The sequence below is a fragment of the Poecile atricapillus genome, chromosome 1, assembly GCF_030490865.1.
Source record: "Poecile atricapillus isolate bPoeAtr1 chromosome 1, bPoeAtr1.hap1, whole genome shotgun sequence".
Taxonomy (NCBI): domain Eukaryota; kingdom Metazoa; phylum Chordata; class Aves; order Passeriformes; family Paridae; genus Poecile; species Poecile atricapillus.
The window spans coordinates 69,789,513-69,811,169 of NC_081249.1; the positions used below are offsets into that span (position 1 = coordinate 69,789,513).

At 39.5% G+C, this 21,657-nt stretch overlaps 1 protein-coding gene across 1 annotated transcript in view; it reads left to right on the forward strand.

Annotated features, from left to right (window-relative positions):
* Positions 1 to 4,462: 4,462 nt before the first annotated feature.
* The window catches only part of USP12 (ubiquitin specific peptidase 12), a 32,609-nt gene continuing 15,414 nt past the window's right edge, over positions 4,463 to 21,657 (forward strand). Inside the window, exons 1-3 of the mRNA XM_058829275.1 lie at positions 4,463 to 4,714; positions 15,579 to 15,659; positions 21,018 to 21,231. Of these exons, the coding sequence (XP_058685258.1) occupies positions 4,667 to 4,714; positions 15,579 to 15,659; positions 21,018 to 21,231 (343 nt within the window). The 5' untranslated portion in view covers positions 4,463 to 4,666. The remainder of the gene's footprint in view (positions 4,715 to 15,578; positions 15,660 to 21,017; positions 21,232 to 21,657) is intronic.

Genomic DNA, 21,657 nt, shown 5'->3' on the forward strand with positions numbered 1-21,657 from the left:
TTTTCAGAATACATTTCCTGTTGTCTGTTCAGTTCCCCAGAAGGATCCAATTTCAGTTTTCATAATGTGTTAAGATTACAGTTCTGTATAATTTATACAGCACCAAGTTTTCTTGGAATTATGAGATGGGAAAAATTTCCTTTATGTCTTACTCTCTACTGCCTCATAGCACAAATCCTGGAACACCCATTGTCCACAAAGTAAGATGCATTTCCATAGCAAGGCTGGTTAATCTATCATGAGAATGGTGGATGACACTGGGATATGTGTCAATAAAAATAGATGGTGAATTCAGATGGCTTTCTTGCAAGGACAAAACCGCCTCCCCTCCACCCCCACTATTATGTCTGGACCCAAATTTAAGAGTTTCCAGAACAAGTGGAGGTGTGCAGAATCATGGAACCATTTAGGTTGGAAAAAGACCCTTAAAATCAAATCCAAGTGTTTACCCAGCACCGCCAAGTCTACACTAGCCCATGTCCCTAGCTGCCATAAACACAAAGCAACCTGCTCTGGCCTCAGAGCTGACTCTGCTAGGAGCAAAAGGTTGGACTGAAGACCTCCAGAGGTCCTGTCCAACCTGAATTATCCTGTATTATAGTAGGATTGCAGTCACTTGCAGTCTCTCTGAACACTAGTCCAACAACAGGTATGGTGTGTCTGCATGCAGGTAATGCATCAACAGTCTGACCAGCTGGTGGTTTGACTGGTGAGGGGAGGGGTAAATAGACTTGTGGGACCAATTCTGTCGTCAAGCAATATTAATGAAAACCTGATATTCCCCAGATTCAGCAAAACCATCTATAGTCACAGATGGATGATACAGGCACAAACACACCTGTACCATGCCTACTCTTCAGTTTCTGAAGCCAACCTACCCACACTCCCTAGAGTAAGCTGGCTGCTTTCCAAACCACAAGATTATGAAACAAGGAGAGGCACAGGTTAAGCAGCAGCAGTTTACCCTTGTTGTATTTTCTCTTTGCTCCTCTGTGTCTCTGTACATTTGGAATGTAAGTTCTTCAGAAGATAGAATGGGGTTTCCTCTTAGTGTCTCACATATTGACTGAGGAGGCAAAATGCTGTGGCCTCTGACTCATATTCTTAGATGCTGTGGTCATACAAATGCAGTAAACACAACTTTGTGCTCTGAGAGATTTTCAGGACAGGGAAATTATATCTGTTAAACTGATGTACCTCTGTAAGAAAAGAATCCATTTTTTAGTGAAGCCCTTAGGAGATACTGTAGGTGCCATTTCTCTTGGCAGCATATTCCAACCATTATTGTCTTCCACTGTTAGAAAATGTGTGCCATCTATAATTAAAATGTTTCATTTCAGTTTATAGGTATTTTCCATGTTTTGCCCCTCACTGTGCAACATTAAAGATCACTGTAGACACCTTCCAGTCTTTTTTACAAGTCAAGCAGATTGTGCTCTTTAAGTCTCTCCATACAAAGAATTTTGTCCTACCTCAAATAATTTCTCAGCACTCTTTTGACAAGGACACCAGAAGCTAGTGCACTATTGTTACAAAAATCTGTTCAATGTCATATCTGAAGGGAAAATAATGTCTCTTCCTGCTTGCCACATCCCTAGTCCCCTTGTTATCTAGGCAAGGATTCCCTTATTTGCTCATATCATAGCATTAGACTGGCCCCTGGCCACTCTAAATTTCTTTTCAGTCACTGCTCTGGACAACAAAGCCCCTCATTCCTGCAGATGTGACCTGCTCACTGTACTTTTAAGTAACTCTGCATAAGTTTATATTGAAATGGAATGTATCTGAAGGGGATGAATTTAACAAACAATGCAGATCTTGCGATAACCCCAGACTGAATTTAATTTCTCATTTAGCTACTCTCTCTATATTGACAGCATATCAATTTTGCTTTCTCAGTACTGAAAATGTTAATACCTTTATTTGTTTTTCCCATTGTTAGGACCCCAGCACTCTCCTGCTAGCTTTCCTGAGTAACTTTACCCTTCAGTGCTGCTGTTCATGGCATCCCATCTACCAGTTTCCTGGATAAACTTGCCTGATCCTCTAAATCCAGGTCTGATAATCTCCTCCTCTCCTTCCTCAGCCTGCACAGGATCATGTACTCCACTCCTCAGTCACTATAACCCAGGCTTTGATAACCAAGGGATCAATCACTACATCCCCTAGTTCCTTCTTGGTAGTGAATAGCAGATCCAGCTGCAAAACATTCCTGGGTGGGTCAGCCACAATCAAGAAGTTATCCTTGATGCCTTCCAGAAATCTCCTTGGCTGCTTGCATCCTAATGTGTTATACTTGCAGGAGATATCAGACAGGCTAAAATTATCCCCAAGCCCATGGTTTGTGATCAAGAAACTTCCATATTTCTTATTAAAGTTTTCTTCAGCAGATTGGCTGGCCAGTTGGCAAAGATGCTCTGGTTGCCTTTGGTCAGGCAGCGATACAACACATGACTGATGTCTTTTCTCAGACCAGGTCAGTTCCTGCGCTGATCTATATGAATTATATTCATTCTGTTTTCAAAACTCTGTTGCCTCAAGCATACACAAACACAGGCACAGTTCTACCCACCCTTTCTTTCCTTAGCTCACCGAATATACTTAATTTTTGAATAATTCCACTTGCCCCAAAGGGCTTGATGATGACAATTATGGGATGATTTTAAATTCTATTCATTTCCTCATATTTTACTCTAGTTTAATGGTTGATTGAATAGAAAGTGCTTCTGTATTTCCCCTCATTCTATGTGGCGTGAGTTCAGTTTGCTTATAACACAGCAACTCAGTTGACACAGAACAAAATCAGTCTCTCTGTATGTTACTAATTTAGCATCTTCCCAGCTGCTCTGCTTAGTCTCCAGCCACAGTTACCCACACCTGCCAGATACAGGCCAGCACAGCCAGACATTCTCCACGCTTTTTGAAATGTAATCCAATAATAACTGAAATAACTCCAAAATAACTGAATTTTTGCCTTGGAACTTGAGACAGAAAGAGCACTTCACGACAAGTATATTTCACCTTCTTTCTCTAATCTATGGGCAGGAAGAAACTTCTAGGCAATCTCTGACTTTCCAGCTGAGTGCCTTTCAAAATTTCCTGCGGTATTCTTTGGCCTGTACGGTTCCACTTGATGCCACATAATTGGTTCCAAACTGAATTATCTCCCTGATAACAGTATCAGCTTCTGCAACACTGCAATTGCTTTTTATGCTTTTCTGCTTCAGGGAAACACCACACTGCCTTATTTTTTTCATGTCATGTTTTGAATTTTGGTCTACTCTGGATGGTAGAGGAGTATCTGTCATGGTGAGTCTGATTAATACTGCAAGGAATTGTTTTGGAGATGTTTCTGGCAGCAAATGTATTTCAGTAGATGAACTGCTGGATATCTGAAGGTTTGACACTTCTATCCTGCTAAATACCCATTCTTGCTTTCTTGCTCATAAATGGCCAATCCACTACTTTTGTTTCTATTCTTTCTCATTCCCCTGATGCTGTCCTCCCCCATGGTTTCTGTGGCAACAGTTTCAGAATGTAGTCATCCAAGAGGTGTTCATTTTCTCAGCTACTATACTTTTGAAATATACAATTCTAGATGACAGGTATCATATAAAATAGTTTTATGTGATATTTCAGGATATTTCAGGTTGCAGTAGAGTTAATTTATAATACTTTCTAAAGTAATATTTTTTATGTTTCAGCTGAAGGAGAATTTACTATTCCATTAACTTAGTTGTTAAAGAGCATTTATTTCTGAAGATCATAGAAATCTTAATGATTTAATGTTATAGATATTAAAATACCTTTTTACAGTGAATAGATGTATTTATTAAGACCTTGTGTGCATCGACATTGTTCTTAATAATAATGCATCTTGATCTACTAGATTTTTCCTATGTATGAAAAAAGACAGGGTGGCAAATATCTTGGCTAGCTCTGTGCGGGTATCAACATCTTGAACAAGTCATCCAGATTTCTTACAATCTGCAGACAAACAACATGGTTAAGCTCTTTCTCAAGTAGGTCCCTCAACTACCTGGTATGACTACTCTACACATCAGCTTTATTTTCCCAGATGTCTGAGGCCGGCGCACTGTGGTCCCTTCCAGCCTGACCCACCCCGTGATTCTGTGGTCGGGTGTTGGAATAGGCTGCCCAGGGAGGCGGTGGAGTCGCTGTCCCTGGAGCTGTTTTAAGAGGCGTTTCCATCCGGCGTTGGGTGATGCGGTTTAGGGGTCACAGTGCTGGGTGCACGGTTGGACTGAAGATCTGAGGGATCTCTGCCATCCCTGACGATTCGATGACTCCCAATGAACTCTCGGCCCACCTGCGGATCCGCCGGTTCCCTCCGCGCTTCCCGCGGCGCCGGGCGGGGCGGGGCGGGGCGGGGGCCGGGCACTGACCCGGCGGGAGGCGGGGCCGGGCCGGGCCGGGCCGGGCGGGGCGGGATCGCTGGGAGCCGGCGGGCGCGGGCGGCGGGAGCGGGGCTGTGCGGCGGCGGTGGGAGCTGCGCGCCCGGCCGCGGGGGCCCCGCGCCGGCGGGGGCGGGGGGCTACCCCCGCCGCCTGCCTGCCTGCCTGCCCTTCCCCTCCTGCTCCCGCCCGGCCCGGCCCGGCTCCGCTCGGCTCGGCGCTGTGATTGGGCGGAAGATGGCGCTGGGCGGATGGAAATCCTAATGACAGTCTCCAAAATCGTCTCCATCTGTACCATGGTGAGCGAGGGGCCGGGGCTGTGCCGGCTCCCCGGGGGTGGGGACGCGGGCGGTGGCAGCGGTGCGGGGGGCGGGGGAGGCCGGGCGGGGGCGCGGGGCGGGAGCGCTGCCGTGGGTGGCGGTCGGGAGCGGAGCGGGGTTAATCGGCTTTGGGAAGCTCAACCTGGATGCGGGCGCCGAGGGGGCTGGGCTGGGCGGGCGGCGAAGCGGGGTCCCGGCTCCGGATGGGGCTGGAGCGCGGGGGGACCGGGCACAGCCTTCCCCAAAGTGTGCCCAAAGCGGGGAGAGCGCTCCGGAGCATCGCCTCCGGTCCGGGGCTGGCCATTGCAGCCGTGTGGTGGTTACGGTCGGGTTTCTGGAAGCGCCCTCCTCCCTGCTGTCCCTCGGAGTGCTGCGCTCCTGAGCTGGGGCTGGAACCCCCGATCCGCGGGCGGGAGCTCCCCGGGTTACCCGGAGAAGTGCGGGCATCCCATCCTGTCCGTGTGATCTGACTGGTGTGCATCGACCCAGGTCCCGATAGGAGGCTTCTCCCTGTGGTTGCTTTCTCATTACTCGCTCTCGTGATGAATTAGAGCCATCAGCAGAGGCACGGATGTGATAAGGCTCTCTTGGGTTGTTTTAAAGAGGGGTGGGGAGCTCAGTAGATTCGCTGATGGACGAGTGATGAATTTAAGGAAGGAAATATCCCTTAGTCAGTAGAAGTTACTGCTTGTCATGGAAGAGATGTGCTGATGGTTCATAGTAGAAGTTCTTGCATTTGTGCTCTCTTCCACCTATTACATGGCCCTGTGAAAGTTCTTGTTACCAAATCTATTTCCACGGGGGAAGGGAAGGAATGAATAAGGAGAAGAGCACACTCTGTCATCTACTCTTGTTAATTCGCTGAATTGCCATTATAATGTCTCATAACATCAAACAGTGGGAAATGCTTACATTTCATATTATTGGAAACTGATTTATGGTTTTCATAAATCTTTCTGCAAAGAGGCTTTAATGTCTCAAACAGATGTTTCAGAGGTGGCCTGTGAGAATTCTGAGTGAATATCTGTAAGCCCATAGGATGGGATTGCTCAGGTGGTGTTTAGTCACTGGAATAATGGGGGTTTTTTTGACATGGGAGATGACATCTTTTAGTTTGGAATTGGAAGAGTCTGACTTCTTAAATTTATCAGCTCTATATTTATCAGGTGTCATACTGACATCTTTATGTGGCCAGATTTGTAGGACATGTACCATGTGCTTCAGGAGTTTCCATTCTCTGAAGGTTGTTGAGGAATCAGTATGATTGTTGCCTGAGCTGGGGCAATCTTTTATTGCAATTGTAGCTGACATCTTTTCATCCCGAGTTGGCCGCTGGCCTTTGTGTCAGCATAAATTCAGTGCTGGCCTCTTGATTTGGGTCAAGTGTGAGACCTCACTGCTCTGCTTCTGGACTGCATACAAACCGTATGTCTGGACTGGCCAAGCAGATAGTTCAAGATTATTCTGTATGTGTGTTTATTAGACATGATGTTATGTCACTGAGATTTAGGTCAATCCTGAAACAACATTTTCAACTAAAAATCTTCTTATTACTAACTAAAGTGTCTGTATCCATAAAGCTGAAATTCTGATGGCAATTAAATATTATCTGTCCAATCACTGTCATGTGCATTGAGGTGGATAAACTCCAGGCATGAGATTTTTGCTGTGCCGTTCTGATCCATGAGCTTTAATAGTACTGTGATATGGGACACCTAGCATAGGATACGAGCTGTAAAAGCTTTTCAGCAGCTAATATAAAAGACTGTTCTTAAAAGTATATCTGTAAAGATAGTGTGAAGGAGCACTTGCTGTCTAGTGTGGTGTTGTTCACATCCATGTGGTCGAGGTGAGGCAAATATTTTTAATTCTAGCAAGACTCAAATGCTTAGGTTTAAGCATATTTTTTACAAAATAGAAGAGGATTATAATTGTTAAGTAATACTATTTTTTTTTCCTGGCAATGTTTCTTCATGTCAACACACTTTGATAAAGTGCCAGACAACTACCTAAGAATTCTTACAAGTTTTTCTTGCCTTTTCCCATGCTTCTTACAAGAACTCTCAGACTGTTCTGTGTCTTCTTGTAATTATTTATTACCAATAATAGGCAATTTTTGTCAAGAGACAGTTTGTGTCTATACGAACCTAGCATGCATGTACGCCTATAATCTGTAACAGAACAGTCTAGAACTAGACTGAAGAAACTCTTCCATTGCAGTTCTGTGTTTCATGACTTCTTTTTTTTTAACCCAAATTCAAGTTTTGCTTCTGCTGATGCAGATATATATATTTATATTTTATGCATCTTACCCTTGATGTTCAAGCCCCAAATATTATAAAGCAGTATATTATGTTTTACAGTATGGGCAGGTTGTGTGTATCACAGTGAAGAGTGATAACCAGTATGTTTAGTTTTTGGGCATGATCTTCCAAGTGGACATCCTATCTGTGTTGGTTTGTATATGCTGCATTAGTTCATTGCTCCATACACCAGTGTTCATACCAGTGTGAACAGAATTCCTTCTGCAGTAATGTGTTCTAGCATTGTATCGCTTTTCAGCTTCCTTAAAATTCTTTGCTCTATATCACCATTCATGTGCTTCCTTGTGCTGTAGTAAGTCTTAATTACAAGGCTGAAAATTGTGGAAAGGCACTGAAAATACTTTTGCCCTTGACTGCTTTAGCCCCTGTTCTTGCTGCAAAATGGATGAGGTTAAAATTGTGTGGTCTAGTTTTTAAAACTATTTTTTAAGTCTTTTCGGTAAAAGTGGAGTCTTTACCCTCATCCTTGAGTAAAACTGTAATCAAAGTCTTACTTGGCTGAACTATTTGGGATTTTTATGCATAGCTGAGGAGGGATAAAGTAACCTAGGCTAATTGCAATGAAGTTAGCTGCTCTACTCACAGATTGCATCTAGTACTTCTGACTTCTGCTTCTGTTGTCTAGAATCCAGGAAACCCTTGCCAGCAGTTAAAAGGCATCAAGTCTTTGAGTAGCTGAAGCAAAGAGAGGATGGAAATTACATTTGTAGCTTAAAAGCTATGAAAAGCCTCCAAGATGTCAGTCTCAGACATACACAAGGAAGTTGTAATGGTAGTAGTTCTTGTCAGTGTTTCTTCTAGAAAGTGGTTGATGATGTTGGCACAGCCTGAAAAAGTGTGGTGATATTTGAAAACAATATTTAATCTAGGAGCTGTAGCATTAGACATCAAAAACCTCATGTTTTGGGTGTTTGCCTATGTATTCCCTTCTCTGTCTGCTAGCTCATCATCTTGCATACAGGGTCTGTCACTGAACATGTTCAGTGATTGTTTCAGCCCCCCAGCACTGACATCAAATACATCATTTGTGGTTAGATGTTGATTGGGTGATGTAACAGTGTGTTCTGCATGAGAACCTCTGCTTATCTTAGAGTCCAAATTTTTGTTTGGTTTTTGAAAGGATTAAGACATGTGGAATCACGCTGGGTGGCTGGCTATTGTCCTTTTTCTGCCTGCCTCCTCTTGAGGGGCACTGTCATGAGCACCCTTTTCCCCATTTCAGTCACGTTTCACAAGGGTGAAGATATTTCAGAGGTACTAGAGTTCAAACAAGCGTGTGTAGGAAAAGGCGTCTTAGAGGAAACAGGCCCTGGAAGTGCCCAGCTGAGGGAAGGTTGAAGTGCACCTACCTTGAGTGTCATAGCAGAGAGGCTTTATAAAAACTCCCAATTGCAGGAAAATTTTCTAGTTAACAATGAGAGAGGTGTACATTTATGGGCTTTCTTACTGCTTCAAGAATTGTTTGTTTACGATAAGGTTTCAAACCTGATTGTGAAATCTGCACTTAATGTAAATCGATGTTTGCCAGCGTCTGCAGCCAGCCAGCAATGGCTATAATGTACTCAATCCTGTTTCTTCTAATTGTTGTCTCCTCTGAAGCACAAATTATAATACTTAAACATTAATTGATGATCAGGTTAGCACATTCCACAGGAAAGTATACAAAGGATCTATGCTGGAAGAAATGAGAACTGAATTACAGCAAAGAAAGAAAACTTACAGGAAAACCACTTCAAAATGAGGAGGTGACGGAAAAAAAACAGCAGAGAAGGAAAGGACTAAAGTAACCCAGAGGAAACAGCAGTGTTGTGGCGTTTCTTTATCCAGCTGTCTGACTTGCTCATGTAGCACAGTTGGCAAGAAGGAACATGTGCTGTGTCTCAGCCACTGCATTTCACTCTGGCACAATGACCTGAATCTGCCATGCTCCATGGACGGGAGTGTTGAGGCACGTGTTCTGTTGTGGTGGCTCTGTTGCAAGCACAGGAGATTTTGGAGAAGTATTTGTTAGGCAGTTGGGGTAGGAGCTTAAACCACAGTGGGGAGATTCTCTCATCTGTTGGAGTTCTTACCAGGAGACACTCTGGTGATAAACGTGACACTAAGATTCAAGCATTTGTCATCATCATCATCATTTTTCTAGCTGTAATATGCTGCAATATGGTAATAATAGATGAATATTTATATTTGATCTTTCGAATACTGGGTTTGTGGCAGTGTTTAGTATACTAATTAATTTAAACAAATTTGTTATAGATTTTCATCAAAACAGGAATTTGACTCTAACATAAAGTAGTTGTCAAATATGAAACAGAGAAAAAATTCTCAAAGCTACGTAGTTGTAGCAGTGTAGTTGTAAAGCAGTATTTACAACAGCACAGGGAATTATTTAGTTGACATGTTACTTATTTGGATGATTTTATTAATGTAAAGTGTTCCATTTTCTTTTTACCCTCACACGTGCGGATATTCATCTTGCACATTCTAAGCACAAAGAAACAATGCAGTACGAATTTGGACTCTAGTCTTGGCAGCAGAATTTTTAGCTGTGTCAGTGGGAACAACTGATCCCGTTACTAGACAACGTTTGAATATTTAGATCGGTCAGTTATGTAGTCTTTGTATTTACATTTTCCTGAAGCAACTAATTTGCATTAAAACTTCAAGGAATGATTCTGTAAAAATGTGGCAAAAGGGGCTTTTCTCTTCAAATTTCTTGAGGGGAAGAGGTGTATAAAAGCCCTCTGTAAGGAGTAACTTTTGTTTTAGTAGCTTAGGAAGATTGCCAAAGTAAAATGTTTTTAACAAGTGGTTTATTTTAGTAAGATCTATCTGATCTTTCAGTTGAGGAAAAAAAGGAATCTAGATCTTTTCTGGAGTGTAAAACCAGAAGGTTGTATTAACATAAGTAGACCAGAATAAACATTTTTTCCATCTTTTATAAACTCTGATTTTTTTTTATGATTCCATGAAAATGGGAAGTTATAAAAGCAATATATTTGTTTTCTGAAACTGGAATTATGTAAGTAATAAAAGCATATGAAACACACCACAAGATGCAGTTTATCAGAAGCAACGATTGAGCAAGTGTGTTTTCCCCACTTGCCCTGCATTTTGGGTAGTTAGGCGAGTCTAATTTTTCTGAAATATTAACTTGTCTATGACTTCAGTATTCAAAGGGAGACACCATCGTACACTTGTCATATACAAGGAAATGCAACCACATCTAGTTGCTCTGAAGGAAAATACATTGGGAATGTTCAGTGGGGCATGAAAAGGTGGGTTTGGTAGACATACCAAATGTGAAGAGAAATTAATTTTGTGCTTTGGTATAATTTTCCTTACCCAGGTAGAGGTGTTTTTACTTGATATTCAAAAAATCTTTTGTCTTAGCTGCACATGATGAGTGTATGCAGGACTGTGTCTTAGACTGATTAATAAAGTAACACTATTTGGAAGTATTTAAAAAACATTAACTGAAACTATCCAAATATTTAATGTATTAATAACGCATGTTCTTTTGCAAAGAAATGAACAACAACGATTATTGAATCCCACTCATATTTCACTGCTACGTCCTGGCTAGAAACAGTACCAGAAGAATTGTGTTTCAGTTTTGGTTGCAATTGAAGCAACAAATATGAGCTGATTTAAGGTAGCTGTTCTCTTTGCTCTTAATCCTGGTTCATACGAATATAGAGAAATTTGTGAATTCACATATTCTGATAAAACGTAACTGGAAGAGTAGAATTCTGTATTTCTTCTTTAACAGATAATTCCTTCAGTCACAGTGAATTAATTAGTGCATTGGGCTGTGAAATTCTGTATATCTTCACTAGTCACACAAACAAGGAGGAATTTTCTAATCAGTAGCCAAAAAAAAAAAAAAAAAAAAAAAAAAAGGAAGTGAAAGCGCTGGTAAGTGCTTCTGTACTGAGATTTATTTTTTTGCAAATTATAAATAATTCCTTTAATTTTATGCTTGTTGAGGGACATTGTTTTTCCTGATTACTGAGTTTCCCTTTTTTCCTCTAATGCCCTTCTGTCACTAGAAAGGGTAATAGTTCTGCACTGTGTGGTGGTATTGTTCATTTACCTATAGCTATGGTCATGTTTAAAAAATTTGGCTTCCATATACCTGTGCAACATGGTTTAGTTATTTGAGTCACTTTTAATTAGTGTTGTTCCTTGCTTCTTGAGTGAGGTGGAGAGCATTATAGAGAAGGATCTAGCATAGTGCGTGTGTGAAGGAAGAAATGGATCTTCAGGACGCTGGTGACAAATACAAGTTTTCAGACAAGAAGTTAGTTTTAAGGGTGAAATTCTGATTTTACTCAGGAAATTTATAGCTTAGTCAAACTAGAGGGTAAAGCTGTTAAACAAGTGAAAAGATGACCCACCAAGCTATCGACTGATCTTTATTCTAGAACAGGATAGATCAGACCCCCCTATCCCAGACCAATAAGATGTGTAAGCTTCCAAGCACGTTAGGTTGGTTATGAATCAGGCCTTTGTAAGGGAAATTCTGCCTGCTGGGTTGGATGCTAATGACAAGGTAGGACACTTTAAAACTGCAATTGTTTACCTGCTTGCTGACATGGTTTTTAGACAGTATTTTTAATGTAGGGTGGCATCCCAATTTACCATGCTTTTGTTTGCGTTTTGGGAGCAGTCTTAGAGCGCACAAATTAGATGGCTTTTGGAGGAAACTACATCAGACAGCACAGCTCAGCTGTAGCTGGTGTTCAGTCACAAAACCAGCCTATAACTAATCTGACAAGAGTGCTCTGAAACCCAAGGTGTGTAGGTCAGATCCTAAGCAACAATTTTACAGATTGGCTCCAGTTATCTGATCCCTGTGTCAGCTGTTGGTGTGTCTCAGGACTAGTTCAACATGTAGCAGCACAACAGTGTGGCCTCTGAGGCTGTGAGAAAAGGCAATAGTAAATAGCAGTTAATAATACTGTCTCAGCAAGTGAAAAACTGAACAAACAAAAAAAACGCATCTGCATTTGTCTGTGCTTTGTTTTTTTCCTCCCTTTTCCATTGAAACACATGGCATCAGTGTGCTTTTTGGTTTATTTTAGAAATTTGGGACAATTTATGTTTGTAAAATGTGAAAATCAGGAAAACAGTACTGTCCACATTTCGAAGATAATAAACTTCCTATTCCACTGTATTTCCTGGGCTTTGATTCTGCTAAACTGAAATAAAACCCTCATCTAGTTAGTGTTAAATGTGTTGATTTGTACAAAACTCAAGCTCTTTTAAAAATAAAAGTTGAGAAAATTAAGGGACTAACATGGCAAACACAGATTCTTATCCTTTCTATCTTCATTAAGAAATTAGCATTTAAGGCGAAATTTATAAATCAAATAGTATAGCTTTTTTCTTTAGCTTGATGGAGAAGATAAAACAATTAATGTTCAACTGATTTGAACATGATTAAATAAAGGTTACATGACTTATTATTTTGGAGGATGAAATCTGCAGTATTTCAGTTTTGCACCTAACTTTCATTAGGTTTCTGAAGATTTTTGTGTAATCATTGATAGTTCAATGCTGTTTCCAAGATAATTTTCAGTAACAAATAAAAAACAAATCTTGATTTCATATTGTGTTCTTGTAAACACACCTTAGTTGCTGAACTTTCCACTTTGTAAAGCTGTATTTCATCAACTATGAGAAATGAGTGTTCTTTATGCCTGTACTGTTATCTCTGTGCTGGAAGGGGATTAATGTAAGGCAGTGCTTGGTTGTGTAGCTGCATACCTTTTACACTGATACAAAGCAAAAAGTGGTAAATCCCAGTACTATTGCAATATTATCATCTTCTTGGGCTTCTGCTGTGCCTTTGTTGCTTCTCATTTTTGGATAATGACCATGTGTGCTTTCCCTCAGAAGGACAAGGGAAATTGGAGGTGGGTGTGCTGGCCAAACTTAATGATGTTCCTTTCTGTCCCCTGTGTAATACCAAAGCCAGGCTGCAGTCTGGAGACTGAACTGTTGTATGTGTTATTCAGCACCCCAAAAAAGAGAGTTTTAGTTGGGGATTTCCCCTCGCGATCCCTGTTAAGTGGCAGAGCAATAAATTCTCTACACCACAGCGTACAGCACAGCCTGAAATTTCCCAAATCGTGTTCCCAAGTCCAGTAACTCCAACTTGGCTGATGAAAAGAGAGGCATTCCCACTTCTTCCTTTAACCTCTTCTGTCCTCATGTCCAAGAGATGATACAGTACCGTAATAGTTGGTAATGCTGCAGCGCTCCCCCCCTGCATCTGTATTTGCATAATAATAAGAGTCAGCTGGGACTGATAACGTGGACTGTAATAATGACTGGGAAACACTTTGAAGCAAGGCATAGTTAGGTTTTAAAATAGCTTTTATGGGTCAGTTGTGAACACGCATTTTACTGTACTATTCCTGTGCTTCTGCTCTTTGCAACCAATACACTAGGCACTGTGTAAATGATTACTTTGGAGGGAGAGATAGCATCCTTTATGACAGACAAAAAGAGAGCTGTAAAGGGAAGTCTGAGTAGCTCAAGGGGTTTTGTATTGGTGTAAAACATCCGTGCTGGTTTGTAATAACATTCATAAACAACTGCATTTAAATGTAGATGATGCCATGCTTTGAAATCATGTGAAAGTCTGAGCCTTGAATGAGGCATCTTTGAATAATCAGAAAACCACGATGATCTTGTAGTATCTCAGCATGCCTTTCTTATTGCCAAGTCGGATCTTTATTGTGCTGGGAAACTAAATACAGTATTCAGGTCTGTACGAACAGAAACATCAATGTTTATATCATAATATTTTCCGTTCAAAGATGGAATAAAGCAGCTACTCCACCCTAGCTTTGAAAAGAGAAAGAATTTCTTTAAACCTGCTCTTGAATTTATTTTTAAAGAAGTAGAGATTTTAACAATAGCATTAAAGGCCCCCACCGTTCCTTCTTTTTCCTAGTTTATTTGTAATGCTCACCTTTCTGGAGCCTGTGGGTGCATTTAAATAAGGCTGCAAAACTAAATATTCAGAGTCACAGAGTGCTTTAATCTTAAATGAGGGTTTATACCCCTTTCCCTCACCACTGTAATCTCTACTTGAGAGCACCTTCTAAAGTAATAAGCCCTGCAGCTAAATCCCCAGTAAAGGAGAGGCTTTATCAAACTGGGTAATTGGAGGGGATGTGACTGATGAAAGCAGCTGGGGCTGTGCTGTGAATGGAGCAGAACTGTGGTGTGTCCAGCGTGGAGTTTTCCTGTCTTTTGCCCTATTCTGGTTAAAGCTCTTCCCTCCTAATGGGCCTTTGAGCACATGCTTCCAGTTTCAGAACTGCTGAGGTAGTTTGCGTAAAGTTCTGTGGTCATTCCATGGCAGATGCCACATCATCGTTTCATTTTAATTGTCTACATTTTGATACAGTTCTAATACTCATTCTGTTCCAGTACTCCCTGCCCATAATTAATCTGTGCAATCCTCTGTGCTGTTTTAGTGCAGTCTGTGATTTTGATTTAATTTAATTGTTCTAATGCCCTATGTAATGGCTGTTTGCTATATCTTTGGTGTAAAGAATGAACTTGTTGGGATGGAGTTGCAACTGGTTTTAACGTACTTTGCCCTATTGTAGCTGCACTTAGACCTGCTGCAATATTCATGCTCGTGTGTTTCTCATTGAGGATATATATAGGTAGATATATAGATAAAAGTTTTGTTGAGTGCAAAAAGTTGTATGCATTTCTATTTCCCTAAAAGCAATCAGTGTAAGAGCTCATCCAAAGGTAGGGGTTTTTTTGTTCTCTGAATTTTCCAGCATACAAGTTTTTTTGTCTTTAAATGAAAAACAACAGTTTTCTTTGAAACCCAGTGTTTACTGCACCAGTTCAGTCAACAGCCACAGAGTAACCAAAGTAACTTTCTCTGACTTCTTTTTGAGGATCACACCCAACAGAGTTTTTGGGCAAAGGCTGCAGCATTTGTAATGCACACCTTTCTTTCTGTAATGCATTTTCTTCCAGTTTTACAAAGTTCAAGGTGTTTAGCAAAGCACTTTGAACAACTTACATTTTCAGGGTAAGTGAAACAGACCAGTCTCTTTACTTCCTATGAACAGTCTGCGTCTCTTAACTTTTTCTGGAATGTGCTTTTGCAGTATGAAAATTACACTTGTTAGAAGGAGCTCGTCAGTTGGCCTTGTATGACCTGCTTTGCATCCTGTATTAGTGCAAGTGTTATTAAAGTAATTCAACTCTGGAAATAATAAGGACAGAACATCAAAACAGTGTAATTGCATGAAAATACACGAGAGTTATATAACTTTGAGATGCTTTTGAACAGCACGTAAACAGACGGAAACATCTCTATGGTAATTTTTAGTTGTCATCAGGTGTTTTGCAAGTTTTTTTTATGGATGGTTAGTTGGTTTTGATTGTTTATCCTTGCTGAAAAACTTTTTTTTCCTCAGCTACTTTCACTGTTGCCACACTAATATTTTGCTGCTTTTGATTTTTTTTTCTAGGGCGCCAATGCCTCAGCTTTGGAGAAAGAGATTGGTCCGGAACAATTTCCAGTCAATGAGCACTATTTTGGTTTGGTTAATGTGAGTTTCAGACCGTAACGTACTGCTTTGAAAGGACAGGAATGGGTTGGTTAAACTACAAGACTGGGATGAGTGAATACTTAGAATTCTGAATGATGTAATTGCTGAATATTTTTACTATTGAAATGTGTTTCAGTATTTAGTGTATTTGTTAAAATATGCTACTAAATTGTTGAAATGGGCTCTCTATTGAATACTTTCATTTAATTTTATTAGTTGTAGGGTAATTTTTACATCACTTTAATGTTATTAAAATGTGTATGTTATAAAGATGCGTATTTAAAATATGTAGCTTGTTGTTCATAATATGCCAATAAGGTAAAATAAATACATTAAAAGAAAAGAAAAACTTGTGAAAGATATGATCCTATGAAGTATTTATATCTGCTATTTATATTAAGATAAAAAAAAAAATACAACCCCAAGAGCAAAGCAGAAAAAAATATATTGGATTGTTTAAATCAATAATTCAGTGTTTTAAACTTTTATTTCTGATATTACTGATGAAAAATATATCTTGTTAGAAATTGCGTTATACTGATGTGAAAAATTAAATTATTCTCTTTATTTGGCTTCAGAAGTGACATAGGTAAAGCAGGTTGATTTAACAAGAGCTATTGTCTTGCTTTTCTTAATGAAACTGATCATTTAAATGTTGTCCTGTAACATGTCTCTACCTCCAGGTGCTTAGCATGGACCTAGAGAGGTTTCAAGAGTCTGCAATCTGAGCATGCACTGTGGAGTCAGTAAACACTGATGAGCTGACTTCCATGCATCTCACAGCACCACCACTTAAATTCAAGTGGTTTCTTTTCCTTTCTCACAAAAGCTGAAATAGCCTCCGAATGCCATGCTATTTCTCTTGGAAGAGGGAATACAAGAGTTCCACTGTTAATACATGTAGTTCTGCAGCTGAGCTTAGGCTTTCCAGTTCTCCAATGGCAAATTTGGTTTTTGCAAATCTGTTACTTTTTTCCTAATTTCTCATCCAAGTCCAGAGAGGATTTAAGACTTAACAGTGAAATTGTATTGTACACCTAATCTTGAAGTTTTATATAGTTTTGTACCCGTAAGAGAAGGTTCGATAAAGGACCTTATATAATCTTATAATCTTCCTTATATGTCATGAAGATAAACAAATTCTGGCTTTTTGTACTCAATAGGAAGTAGAAATTTGAGGGGCTATCTGTCATTGCCCTCAACCATACACATAGGAGACAGGCAGCTACAATATATCAGAGTGCTTTTAATTTTCTGTCTACTACAGGAATTTTGCTTATTTTAGCTGAAAACAATAAAATTTTATGGGCTAAAATTGTAACAAATAATAAAATGGGATCTCATTACATTTATGGCACACTGGTGCTGGTTTTCAGGTACAGTGCTTGGCTAAGGAAATTCAGTCACGTTGATGCTTGAATGGTTTTCAGATGTGTTCTGCAGGTTGTGTTTACTAACACAGCACATATACACCATAAATGTGTAATAAACTTGTAAATCTGCCAGGAAAAGTGAAAGTAACAAACTGTGGCCAATGACTAGAAAGAATGATAGAGATAAAGATAATGAAATGAAATACTAGATAATTACATAATAAATTAGTACTATTAGATTGAGAAGCAGTAGAAATCACAATTTTTTCCTTCATTGATTTCTCTAATTTTTTTGTAGCAATTGCAAGAAATGAAGCTCCTAGAGACTCATTAACATTTACTGCTAAGTTTTTCTAATTTGTTTATTGATTTGTTTGTCCTAACTTTCTCCAGAGTAATGGGAAAAAGGGAAATAATGTGGTAGTCAGTAGCTTTCTTTTAACTGTGTGATAAGTGGCCATTTGAAGTGTCTGGAATAGAGAAAATCTTTTTAAATAAAGATGACAATCTTGAAATAGAGGTTTGACAATTGATCCAGAGGTGGCATAAAAGAGGAGGAGGCAAAAGCACTGTCTTACCTCTTTTCCAGCTTTGTTGTAGAATCTAGGGATTGTTCAGAGGATGTGCTGAAAGAGCAATTTGAGAGGTAAAAGAAAGGGCAGTTGTGGGAAACATATGGAAGACCAGATGGTTGACGGGAATGGAAAATTCAGCTTAGACTTGAAGGATCAATATCTTTCACTAAATCAGCAGGAAATATGTAGGATATGTGGTAAGATGAAAGCGTTAGGAGTGTGATGTCCCATGCATATGGACAACCAGGAACATCAAGTCTGCTGATCACTCTGCTTTCCCTCTTCAGTGCAGTAATGTAGACTGTTCAAATCTATGTGCTTCACATTTTATCCAGTGAGGATGAAATAAGATTTTTAATCTCAGCTGCTCTGGAAACTCTTCAGCAGTTCACCAGATCTCTAGAGCAGAAGGTTTGGTTATTCAGTCTCCTGCAGTGGATCCAGGTGTTTAGGAGAAATCTTATTCACTGGAATGGCCCATTGCAACAATGAAAAGTTGTTTGAGCTGCCAGTGCATCAGAGCTGGGAGGAACCCCAGAGCTGCTCAAAGACAGTATTCCAAACAGATCTAAGTTCTTGTAAATCTCTTTGTTGGATGGTGTTCAACAGCCACATTTCTTCCCAGTTGTATGTGCATCAGAAGAGTAAGGTATAGGACTATAAGTGTTTGTGGGTGTGCAGAGTTTTTATTGCACAGTGATGTTTTTTCTGCCTACTGTCTCATTTTTCCACATAGGTTTGGGTGTTGTAACCTTGCTTTCAGGGGTGTGTGTGTGTGTAAAAAATAGCGAATGCAGTATTTTTGTGAAAGGAAACAATCTGATTTCTCAGAATTTAGAGAAGAAAAACAGTATGAACTGATAAAAAAAAAAAGTGGATTTTTTTTTTTTTTTTTTTTTTTTTTTTTACATCTCTTAGTCATGCACAGCATAAGATGGTTCCAACAAGGTCTTTCTTACATTTTCTACTGCTGTTCTGAGGCAGGCTGGACAAGCATGAAGTTGTACGTTGCAGGGCTTTCACTCCCAGGTGTTGTGTCTCTGGGCAGTGCTGGCTGAGGTGGGGAGGAAGAAGGGATCTCTTGGGAGCATGGGGAGACTGGAGCAAGGTGTTGGGTGCTTCTATAAAGATGGGAACTGAAGTAATAATAGTGGGAAGACCAGCATTTGTTCGTTTATCAAATTGAGTATTTGCATAGTCTAGAAACCTCCAAACATTTCCCACTTGTTGTTTAGTACAGGTGCCATTTTAATTGTTTTAATGATTGGAAGCATTTATTTTAAAAAGATTTTGAGTTTTAAAGTGATAAAGACCGATGCTTTAGTGATAAAACAAATGTGAGCTAATTAAATTTTCTTCAGGAGTTTGCTTTCAAACATTCTTCTATTGCCTGCTGTGTTTCTGAATCTGGTTGGAGAAAGCCTTCTATGAACTTAATCTGGTTGCTTTTATTTCATACTCACAGGCATGTAGGTTAACATACATTCATATTAAATTAATCTAAATTTTGTTCAGTGTTCTGAGGTCTTCATATTTTGTTAGTCTCACTGCATGATTGCCATTCTAATTAATTTATCATCAGACTGCTCCTTTTTAAAACTAGAATCTTATGAAAATTCTAATTTGCTTGCTTTTCATCTTTTGACACTTGCTGTAGAAATTTTAGCAGTTTTCCAATTTAATTAAATTTTAAGAAGTTTCTTAACGCTTTCATGTAGTTCTCTTTTTATGGCTGTTTCTAATTACAAACTCAGAAATAGTTAGCTTACAATATTAAATGTTTTGACAGAAGCTACTGTGGGATTCCACCAACTTCCTTTAAGGTAAAAAGCCCCAGTTTTCCTTTTTCATTGACTTATTTGCAGATTTGGACCACAAAGAAGCTAATATAAGCATTTTCCTAGCTTAAATAAAGAGAAATAATGGATGAATTCATCAGTTTTTAATATGGATACCTTAATGACATCTTAATATTTTTTAAAATATGTTTCTTACTTATTCTCTTAGTGTGTCGTGGTTATTTAGAAAGTAGCTCTTTGTAATTCATTAGTTTAAAATAGAGGAAAGTAATTAATTTTTAAGTTTTGTAATTAAATTGCATTGTGCTCTTGTTTGCCTTAATTGGGAGAGAGCAAAAAGTAGCTACTTCCCTGTTACTCCTAAGATGTGAAAGCTTTTAGTTCTTTTTCTCTATTGAATGATCCTGCTCTTAAAATATCTCTAAAGGCAGTCTTTGCTCTGTAAGTCTCCGCATCAAAATGATATTCTCAGAGTTTGCTATCTCTGTGTGCTGCTATCTCTGTGCAACATAAATCTGAATGTTACTTCCACGTTTTGCAGAATGTGTGTAGTAGGTGCATGCTTCAATTTGCACGTTGCATGACTGCAGCTGAAAGGTTGGATTACTGGCTGAGGGCCTCATGAAGATTTTTCCCACATTTTCAGTGTTGGATAATAGGTTTCACTGGAGGAGGGCAGCATAAAATTAGGGTGGGTGTATCGTCTGATGGCTCACAATGCCTTCCCAGGTGTGATGGGGATATTTGCAGTGTTGGGGTGAGCTGGAGACAGTGTCAGTGACCTCAGGTGCCTAAAGGAGTCTGAGGAAGGGGGACATCTGGAGTGTCCCACCTGGCGTGTTTCTGGCACAAAGTGGGTTATGGATGCTTTTCTTGGTGATTCTGCTTTCCTCTTTCAGTCCAGTGGCTTGTGTCCTTCAAAGTGTGCACATGATGCCTTAGGTTTTAGCTTTCATATTATCCCAGTTGTGTTCTCTTTTCCCTGCAACATTGATTTCAAGCTACCAACTGCCATAGCTCTGGATCCTAAGCAGGCCATGTCACATTGGCATTCAGGAGTTTCCTTGAATGAATCTTGTCACCCTGGAACGAGAACTGAAAATGTAGGAGCAGGTTAAAGTAGTTATTTCAGACTTCGATGACAGCTATTGAGATTTGAAGAATCTAATTCCTGAAGTGTGTGAGATGCTCTCCATTTTTCCTCTGAATTTCTTCACAGAACAAGGTCATGCTGTGCATGTTCATTGCTGTCCTGACTGATGTGTGGTAGACAGATATTTTTACCTGAGCATATTTTGGGAGTTGTGACACTGGGGGTATTTTTTGAACATTTTGACCCAAATAGATGTAAAATATTACCAATAAGTTAAATTTTGAGTGAGACAAAATTAAATAGTATTGTTCAAATTAACCTAGGTTTTTCATGCATTTACATACAGTGTACTTGGTAGTTCTTTGTGCAACATCAATGCGTTTTTCTGCCTTAAAGTCAGGAAGAAATGACTTGCAGAAAGTTGGCCCCTGCTCATGCACTGTCTTATACCTTGTAATTAATTTTACTTCTCTACAGTAATAGAATGCAAACTCACATATCTCTCTCTTATTTTGTAGTTTGGGAATACGTGCTACTGCAATTCAGTTCTCCAGGCACTTTATTTTTGTCGACCATTTCGAGACAAAGTCTTAGCATACAAGAGTCAGCCGAGAAAAAAAGAGAATCTCCTTACATGCTTAGCTGATCTCTTCCACAGTATAGCCACCCAGAAGAAAAAAGTTGGAGTAATACCTCCCAAGAAATTCATAACAAGATTACGAAAAGAAAATGGTAATTTTTTTTCTTGTGTAATAATTATAGCAATTATGATTTAATTCTGAAGTGGATGTAGTGGAATATATTTATGCTCTGTAAACTGCCTATACAGAAAGTACACTTGGTGTTGTAGTATAAATAAGAGGTAGCCTCAGAACAAGGGTGTAACCCTGGAGCAGTTTTGAGAGAGAATCCTTGTCTCTCTCTCTTCATATAGAGCTAAAGTGTATTGTCATAGTGTCACTGGCTGCTTATGAAATTGCTTGCTAGTTTTGTTTCTCCGGGAGTTTAAAATTTTTAATACTGTAAAACCTTCGTTGTTTGTTTTAAAAAAAAATATTTTTTGAATGGAGGAATCAGTCTTCCAAACTGAGTCTGTGGGAAGACTTGCTCTTAAGAGCCTAGATTAAAACCCCCCACTTTTTAAAATTGATTTTGAAT